General features: G+C 34.2%; 2 protein-coding genes across 3 annotated transcripts; one reads left to right on the top strand and one right to left on the bottom strand.

The window, feature by feature from the left end:
• Nucleotides 1-961: 961 nt before the first annotated feature.
• LOC122578782 (inactive leucine-rich repeat receptor-like serine/threonine-protein kinase At1g60630) lies at nt 962-4,747 on the top strand. Its single transcript, XM_043750818.1, has 2 exons — nt 962-2,697; nt 3,911-4,747. Exons 1-2 carry the CDS (start codon nt 1,398-1,400, stop codon nt 4,573-4,575), a joined length of 1,965 nt encoding a protein of 654 aa, XP_043606753.1. The 5' UTR covers nt 962-1,397; the 3' UTR covers nt 4,576-4,747.
• Nucleotides 4,748-4,808: 61 nt separating this feature from the next.
• LOC122578783 lies at nt 4,809-9,089 on the bottom strand. 2 transcript variants are annotated; one of them, XM_043750819.1, is made up of 8 exons: nt 8,015-9,089; nt 7,231-7,330; nt 6,418-6,474; nt 6,031-6,142; nt 5,658-5,740; nt 5,511-5,572; nt 5,166-5,256; nt 4,809-5,064 (listed from the first exon to the last, which is right to left on the bottom strand). In XM_043750819.1, the coding sequence occupies exons 1-8, from the start codon at nt 8,326-8,328 to the stop codon at nt 5,008-5,010; spliced, it is 876 nt and encodes a 291-aa protein (XP_043606754.1). In that variant the 5' UTR covers nt 8,329-9,089; the 3' UTR covers nt 4,809-5,007. The 2 variants fall into 2 exon arrangements, with proteins under 2 accessions (XP_043606754.1, XP_043606755.1); XM_043750820.1 differs by having other exon boundaries at nt 5,166-5,247; nt 8,015-9,085.
• Nucleotides 9,090-9,809: the final 720 nt, after the last annotated feature.

Raw genomic sequence — 9,809 nt, 5'->3', positions numbered from 1 at the left:
ACATTCATGCAATAGAAAAAGTGTAAAAGTTCGTTACACTTCTAAATACAAAACCCTATTAAGAATGCATGAACAACTTTTTTCTAATCATATTGTTGTTGGGATTAGTTTCCTAGAATGTAAGAAACTTTGAACAAATGTCTATAGTAGGAAATAACTAAAGTTGTGTGTATTGTATGTAAACAACTCAAAATAATGTTTATTGTATGTAAAAAATTTCATTTCAACCAATTAAAATCTGACAAGTGACACATGTATATGGTTGCCACGTATATTTTGTTACATACAATAAACATTTTTTCGGATTGCTTACATACAATACACACAACTTTAGTTTTTTCCTACTATAAACATTCGGTCAAAGATAGTTACATTTCATGAAACTAATCCCAATATTTAAAGTTTGCTAAATCTAGTTTTTATCTTTAATCTTAATGATTACTGTTCCCATCCATTTTCTTTAATAAAGGATATAATTGTTACTAACAGTTATCAATTAATATTTTTATGTTTAAAGTGAAAAAGAGTAAATAAAAGCACACATAAAAACATCCTTGCTGGTCCTGGTTGTGAACCAGAAGACGGTTGTCTTGGTTGGCTCATCCTGGTACAGATTTTATGAACCACTTTAATGGTCTAGTCTATTTACATCCATCCAACTCTCTTAAATTCCTTCACCTGTTTTCATCACATCTCTTTACAGTTTATTATCATATATTACTTGTCCTCTTTTTATCATAAATATATATAGACATGCAATATAGTTTATTTTAATAAAATGACTTTAATGTTTAAAAGCCTTAAATTAGTCAATAAATTTGATTATGGTAAGCCAAGATTTGAATTCCAAATTTGTTAATCAAAATGTATCTATATGTATAGAAAGAGAATATAGTATTTCTTGAAGTTGCTAAGCTCTGATTAACTTCACGTGTATATTCATCCATCTGTCCGTGAGTCTTTGCAAATCAAGAAACACAAAAACACATATCCATCCGTCCATTATTTGATCAATAGATATCTCTCACTGCATATCAAGAACCAGTTTCCACGGTGGTTCTTGATTCTTGCTGCCAGATGCATTTTTGTTTTCTTGAAGATGAAAAGATGTTGACTTTCTTAGTCAAAATCCAAAACCCTTTGACCATGCCATTTAATTTAGGAGAAAATCGTTGTTAATCATCTCTCCCTTTATTTGTCTCTATCTTTTCTTTTCCCAATCATACATCTATTCATTACCCCTCCACACACCCACACACACAAGAAGTAGCTACATTTTATAGTGTCATCTTTTCCGCTTTATTTTCAAATTTCATTTAAAAGGTGAGTATCTTTTTTCCCCAATGGATCTTTAATCTTGTTTATTTGATATTTTTTTTTTTTTGGACCCATATAAGATGAGGCAAAATGGGTGTTTTTTTTACCGTCTTTGTTTTTTGGTAATTTTTTTTCAATGTGTATTTTGTGGTGATAAAGAATCACTTTTGAGGTTAAAATCATCAATTGATCCAACAAATTCACTTAAATGGAATGGAAGTGATGTTTGCAAATGGGATGGTGTTAAAGAATGCTTAAATGGTAGAGTCTCAAAACTTGTTCTTGAAAATAAAAATTTACAAGGTACATTAGATTCAAGAATATTAAATGAATTAGATCAAATTAGAGTTTTAAGCTTTAAACAAAATTCACTCTTTGGCAAAATCCCAAATCTTTCTGGCTTACAAAATCTTAAATCTCTCTTTCTTTCTTTTAATAACTTTTCCGGCGACTTTCCGGCTAGTTTAACCACCCTTCACCGCCTTAAAACCATTGTGCTTTCCAGCAACCAACTTTCCGGCGATATTCCGTCGTCAATACTCAATGTACAAAGATTATATGTTCTTTACCTCGACAACAACAGATTCACCGGAAAAATCCCACCTTTAAACCAATCCAGCCTGAAATTTCTAAACTTGTCAAGCAATCAACTTTCTGGCCAAATTCCGGCGACCCCAGTATTAGTCAGATTCAACTCTACGTCGTTTTCCGGCAATGTTGATCTTTGCGGTGATGCATTCAACATCCCATGCAACATTACTCCAACCCCATCTTTTTCTCCGGCGAACCCACCTCTAACGGCCGGGAAATCACACCGTCACCGGAAAATCAAGAAAATAGCCATAATCGCCGGTTCCGTTGGTGGGTTTTTGTTGTTATGCCTGTTAGTCACACTCTTAGCGCTCTGCATCAAAAAGACACAAAAAAACAAGTCTCCAGAGACAGCTACAAAAAAGTCAGAAATTGCGGCGGCGCCACCCTCCGCCGCCGGAGCAGCAAGTAGCAGTGGCAAAACAGGTGACACCAGTGGCGATGACGGCGGCGGCGGGATTGGGAAGTTGGTATTTTTTGGTGGCGGAGACTCGCCGGAAATGAGTTATAGTTTAGAAGATTTATTGAAAGCGTCGGCGGAGACATTGGGTAGGGGGACGGTGGGCAGCACGTATAAGGCGGTGATGGAATCGGGGTTTATTGTTACGGTGAAACGCCTAAAGGATGCCAGGTATCCAAGGGTGGAGGAATTCCGGAGACACGTGGACGTCATCGGACGGTTGAGACATCAAAATTTGGTCCCACTTAGAGCCTATTTCCATGCTAAGGAAGAACGCTTGCTTGTATACGATTATTTCCCCAATGGCAGTCTTTTCTCGCTCATCCATGGTAAGTACTTTTAACTTTTTTTTTTTTTTTTACTATTGAACTCGTTTTGCAAGCAAATTAATCCTAATCGTATTTTTGTACTCTAAGTGAACTAATGTGGCCGCAAAGACTAACTTCTTGTTTTAGTTCAAGTAATTTAGTTGATCAAGTTTTCAATGTTTAGATAATTCGGTATGGTGGTCGGGTTAGCTCGGCTTTCATGTTTTGCTGAACTTGCAATGTCGTTTAGCTTAATTTGCCATGTTCGTGGTTTGAGTTAGGTATGTAGTGTGTAGAAATAGAGATGTATAGAATTCTAATTCTAATCCTTTCAAATATTGAAAGGTAACTGAATTACATTATATGGTAAGAATAGAAAATATAATGGAAATGAAATATGTAAAAATTTAAAAAATTATCTTTTCAAAATGATCATATATATAAGTATAAATATGTATGATATTTCCTTTGGGATAGGAAAGGTTTGTGAAAATTTTAGGCCACCGACAACATTCTATTTTTATATTCTTTTAAATGTGAATGTATTTTGTTGTGTTTTACATTTTTACGGTTTTGATTTTAATACCAAAAATAAAAATCATACATAACATTTAACAAGCAACATGCATTGTCCTTAGATTGCGGTAACTCGGATTTTATAATATATAAACATTGTAATTACTTTGATGTGACAATTTGTGTAATATGTTAGTTTGTTTGACATAGGAAATTCTCCAAAGTTCCACACACGTTGAATATTATTTTATTAAAATTGCAAATGTTTTATATGACAAGTTTAACATTTGTAGAACATTGGACATACTGTATTCTAATTTATACTAGAACTAAAATAGTGCGTGTGCAATATGGTGGTGACATATATAGATAATAATACACAAATACATAGGTGCCAAACCTTGCCGTCGATTTGAACTCCCAGGGAAGATCCACATGTTATCCTAGGACTTTGAGTAACTTTTGTCTGCCCGTCATTATTATGGAGGAAAAATCGGACTATTATGGGGGAGCTGGTAACTTTAGCGAGCGGGGATCATCCCAAAATGCTCATGTATTTGAAGTTACACTGGATAGAATTTTGCTAAGAGCAAGATGCTTCCTATAAATTGTTTCCAGTTACTAACAACTAATGAGTATAGAATGTCATTTCAATTGAATTTTTACTGTATGATCATTGATTAATTTTCCAAACTACATTTTTAATATGGTTTTGCAGGATCAAGAACATCAGCTGGTGGAAAGCCACTTCACTGGACATCGTGTCTCAAGATTGCTGAGGACCTGGCTACAGGGCTTTTATACATCCACCAAAACCCTGGTCTTACCCACGGAAATTTGAAATCCTCAAATGTCCTCTTAGGCTCCGATTTTGAATCTTGCCTTACGGATTACGGATTGATGACATTCAGAAACCCGGACTACCCAGAAGAAGCAAGCGCTTCCTCTCTCTTCTATCGTGCTCCAGAATGTCGTGACCCCAGAAAACCGCTCACTCAACAAGCGGATGTCTACAGCTTTGGTGTTCTTCTGTTGGAGCTTCTCACTGGTAAAACTCCATTCCAGGACCTTGTTATGGAACACGGGTCGGATATTCCTAAATGGGTCAAGTCAGTAAGAGAAGAAGAAACAGAGTCAGGTGATGAGCCAACGTCTTCTGGGAATGAGGCGTCAGAGGAGAAACTTACAGCTCTTCTGAACATTGCCATGGCTTGTATTTCACTTGTCCCGGAGAATAGACCGGTGATGAAGGAGGTGTTGAGGATGATTCGGGAAACGAGAGCAGAAGCAGCTATTGTGTCATCTAATAGCAGCGATCATTCACCAGGACGATGGTCAGATACTGTTCAGAGCTTGCCGAGGGACGAACATTTAAGCATATGATTCTTAAGTGGTCGAATTTAGTGAAATTTTATTCTGTTTATTTGTGTAGGAAGTAAAGTTTTTTTTTTCTTTCATATTTATCATTGATTGGAATCTTTTGCTAATATAGTTGTGTCATGATTTTTAAACATAATTAAGTGATGTTGGATATAACTCGATAAACAATTATGAATGTTAAGTTGAGTGGAAACGCGATATGAATACTAGATATTACAAGAAATGAAGACACGCAATAATACAAGCAGTAAGCCAATCAATCATATTAGCTTTCCAAAAATGGCATCATTCTACAAGTTTTTGTATTTAGTTGACATGGAAACAATGGTCAACCGATACATGTATATAGAATTATGCCCAGAAGGGTCAATCAGTATATTATTTACAATAGGTTGACTTCTCTACTTACAAGTTACAACCAAATGGTTCTCCATATCAATAATCTGGCTCTTGCTTCAAATGCGTTCTGCTTGATGAGCCAAAAGTCCTTGTCTATCATCACCAATAATAAACTAATTAATCCTTGGATTACCCAAAAGGCAGTTGAAAAATAAGAGTCAACTGTTAGGTATTTGATTGTTTGGCTTGGTTACCTGGCTTGTATGCGGCAGAATGGTATTAGCTATATCTTCATTTAACGATACAGGCAGTGGTGGTCCTGGCATGTATCTCATGCTGCACGAACTAAAAAGACGTGAGCTTAACGAATAGCCTATTATAGGAACTAAAATGTCCATGTCTGACTTTTGAACTTGTCCTTTGACCGGTTTATAATTGCCAATAAAAGCGTGATATGGACATTTGAACATATAAAACCATAATAAAAATGTTTTGATTAGTGAAAACTAAAGCAAGGCTGTGTAACTTCAAGTTCCAGAAGTCAAAATTGGACTTTTTTTGGGATGGATGAAATACAAAATGTTGAACTTCTCACGTACTCATTTAAGATGGCAGTTATATTATTCTTGGCATGATTAAAAAGATCAACATTGTCTTGCAGCTATCATGACATAAACCAAAATGTTAGCTTCCAAAAACAGGTTGATAAAACATTTTTTTTTTAATAAAAAGAGGAAAACACTTACTTTGAGTGCAGAAATATTAGCTGAAATCTGACCAAAAATTTGGTTGTTTTGTTGCAAAAGATGCCTTGTGGAGATGCTTAAAGCTGCATCAATCAACCAAAAGACTATTATTCTTTCATATAGAATTCCTAAAAGACTATTATTCTTTCATATAGTTTTTCTAACATCTTCGACTAGTATAACGAGCCAAACCATCAATCAGATTATTTACCTCTGCAAAAACTATAAAGTAATGGAACTAGATGGTAGATCTTATTTTGTGATTTAGCATTAGAGCCTACAGAGTATTTCATGTTACTTTCCATGTAAATTAGATAATAGCGAAAGATTTAAAGAAAAGATGCGAGACTTAGTAAACATGGAAGATACTAACCTTCACAGGGGCCACTCTGAAACCGATTGTTCATGGATACAGAAAATGGAGCCACATTTAAAGTTGAAATTGATGAAATACTAGGCTTTGAAAGTGACTCCACCAATTTATCCTGTTGAAACATGACAATAAGAATATGCTTTTTTAGTGGATCATTGTGTCAATTGTAACTGTATCTTACTCTCTGATGTGGAAAACATGAGGCAACAGTCAAAATATTTGCATATAAATCATTCGTCAGGGGCATTATGTTAGTGTTATTAATTCAAGCACATCTTGTTACTTGCGCTGTTTGAACAAATAATATGGCATTTTCTTCATAGGTTTACAATACAGACAAGCATTTTCAGAATGGTTATCATTTCTGATAGTTGGAAATAAGCATACCTTCTTATCTTTTAACTTCCTCCCGAACTTCAGCTCATCCTGTTTCCTTCGTTTACTCTGCCAAAATATCTCATCGTGGTAAGCATCTACACGGGGAACTTTGATAATTGGCTAAATGTGTTAACCCATGTTTTGGTAAGAAAAACATCTATTCTGCCACTGTCTGTCACTATTTTGTCTTCCAAAGTTCAAATTACAGTATTACTTTTTCACTGATCATCCTTATTTTTGATAAAAAGTCACATTCTGAAGATCTTATTGTGCACTTAAGAACTCTATCTATACATATTACTTTGAACAGCTCTAGAAAAGGAGGTACGATTTCAGCTTCTATGTTTGTGACATCCATGATAGTTAGAGATCATAAAATGGGCAGAGTGAGTGCATTGAATAATGGGTCAAAATGGATGTGGTCAAGTTGCGTGGGCTTGAAAGGTTGCTGTATTCATAGAGGATTAGGCAAACAATTCTATCTACGACATAAAATGAATTCGAAATCCGGCTGAGCATAGCTAAACATCAAAAAGACCTTCAAAATTGATGAACCTTGTCGACCAATATGAATACTTGATAATGAATGTTCATATGCCAAAGAAGAAATTTAATAAAATTTACAAATAAGAAACATTGCATTTATTTTAGGACATTCCATGAAGGAAAATGTTGCACTTTTTTGAGATGGAAGGACTAGGAAATATGATACAACATTACAATCTATTGATACTGAAAATTTGTATAATAAAGAGGATGATATCTTAATATATTTATTTAAAAGGCAACCAAGATACCAAGAAAAACGAGTAACAAGCTCACCGTCATCCACCTACACCTCAGGGCAACATCTCGAACAGTTTTGTCACGCAATGTAGCAGCAATCTTGATATACCTCGAGATGCTGGGTACATCAGCATACCTACATATATTTAAAAAGTCATAGGCACATAAACTCAGAAATTAGTCATTCATGGGTAGCAATTTGGAGGAGCTAACGAGCTTAGACGTTAAATCTATACTGGTAGTCACTTAAATGAATATATAACCCAACCATGGATCGGGACATCGATCAATATCACTTATAAGAAGAAACACTATTTCAAGTTAGGATAGAGAGGGGGCAGGGTATAGAAAAGATTATGTGATATTGAATAACTAGATCCAGGTCATTAGTGGCAATAAAATAAGTTGTAAAAGGTAGTGATTGGAACATTGGATATTCTTATGCTCGTTTAAAGTTGTAATAATCAGATGTTAACATGTACGAATGTTTGGAAAATACTTTTATCGAGAAGTTATCAGATAAAATGACCAAAAAGCAATTTTCCGTGAAAACAAGGATATATGTTTTGTATGTGATGAAATTGGGAGTCTCCCAAGTTAGGTTAAACAACATGAAACATGTAATCTTAATTTATCATCAATATATGCATATATTCTGCCTCTAGGACTGGACCCTTCCCATAAGATTCAGAAGTACTAAATCATGTTAGCAGCAAAATAACATTAGAGAGATCATCAATTAACCAGAACATATACGGAACTAATAAGTACACAGAGCATACATATATACTTTATTTAAACATGAAACAAAGATACCTACTTGGTAATTCCTTCCTCCAATTTATACTGTTCTTCAACAGACCATTCCACAGCCAACCCTGCATCATGTTTCAACCCCGGGACCGAATCTGAAATAACAGAACCACAAGAGTTCCTATATTGCGCATATCCTGAACCACTATTTCCCATATCAGAATTACCCGAAAACATCATGCCTGAAGTACTATTCATCCTATAATAATCCCCCATCATGATCATCTCACTTGTACTATCTACAGCACTCGTTTGGAACGATATAGCGTGTCGGTTTGGAACATAGCTCAACGTTTGATCATGGTGAAAACCCGAATCCATAATTCCTATACCACTAACTAATTACCAACACTATATTATTCTTTAGTCATTATATGCAAAAACAAAGTATACATATATACCATTAGAATCTCTAGCTAAAAGGTATCTATTCCAAAACCCGAAAAAGTTGTTATAGTTATATAGCGTTAAGTCTCCAACTTAAAGGAATCTGGCAACTATTTTCACCCCCAAAATTTAAAACCCTAAATTCTTCACACCAAAAATCAGAACTTTAACTCAAAATCACAAACACCCACCTTCAAAAAATCTTAAATCATCAATATAAGTACTAACAATACCTTTTTGGACATACCCACATGCAAAAAGCCTTCATATCCAATAATCTAGAAACTATATTATCAAAATCCCAAAAATTGATGCTGACAATGACAAGTAAGGTAGTTTATATACACAAAAAATTGATAAAGTTTTAAGCTTTACTAGAAAATATATATGGTTTTTTCAAAATGTTTAACCTTTTCAAGTTTTCTTGGGGGGGTTTTTATTGGCCTTTTTTCACTAATGGCTCAATCACACCACATACTGCTGTTGTGTGAAGTTTTATGTGCTTTTGAGGACTGAGAGGATGTGTGTTTAGTGGTGTAGTAAAATAGTGGGGTTTGGGCCAATAGGAAAACAGAGTACCAAAATCAGTGGAAGTTGAATGAGGTTGTGTTTGTGTTTGAACTTTGAAGGCCTTTTTTAAAAAGATTTTTTGGTCGCGCAGATCTTGGAGGTGCAGGAAAAGTGAGAATCCCAATAAGACTTTTTAATGTTACACTTGTCACAGTTCCACTTAATGGGGGCCAAAAGCCCAACTAGTTTGGTGATATGATCCTAGTTAGCGTTGTTTCCATCAGTTTTAGTTAGGGTGAGTATGGGTCGGTTTGGATTGGTTTTTGGCTAAAACCAATCTTCAAACCGATCAATTCAGTTTATAAAAAATCAAAACTGTTGGATTCGGTTTTTTGGTTCGATTTAGATTGGTTTCGGTTTTTGTTCGTTTTTTTAAATAAAAAAAATATTACTTTTTTGTTTATGATGTTATATATTTAATTTTCAATTATTAACAAAAAAACTATGATATAGAAACTAAAAAAAAGATATGCTTTTTAGTAACTAATTTTACTTTTTAGATGTTAAAATTGATATAACTTTTATAAAACGAATTGATTTAATTGTACGTTTTCATTTAAAACATATAATTTATATAGATTTGTACATTAAAAAGACAAAAAGTTTAAATATATTAACATATTTACAAATTATAAGCAATAAATATAAATGTAATATGATATAAATATAAAATAAATTAAAATATAATGGTATCAGTTCGGTTTTTGATCGGTTTTTTGGCATATGAAACTGAAAACCGAACCGATCCGTTCGGTTTTTGGAAAACAAAAACCAAACCAATGGATTTCGTTCGGTTTTTGATTTTTTCGGTTTTTTTCGGTTTTTGGTTTTCTGGTTCGGTTTTT

Source organism: Erigeron canadensis, chromosome 8 (assembly GCF_010389155.1).
Source record: "Erigeron canadensis isolate Cc75 chromosome 8, C_canadensis_v1, whole genome shotgun sequence".
NCBI lineage: Eukaryota > Viridiplantae > Streptophyta > Magnoliopsida > Asterales > Asteraceae > Erigeron > Erigeron canadensis.
The sequence above is the reverse complement of the archived record's forward strand: the minus strand, read 5'-3'. Positions and strand labels throughout refer to the sequence as shown.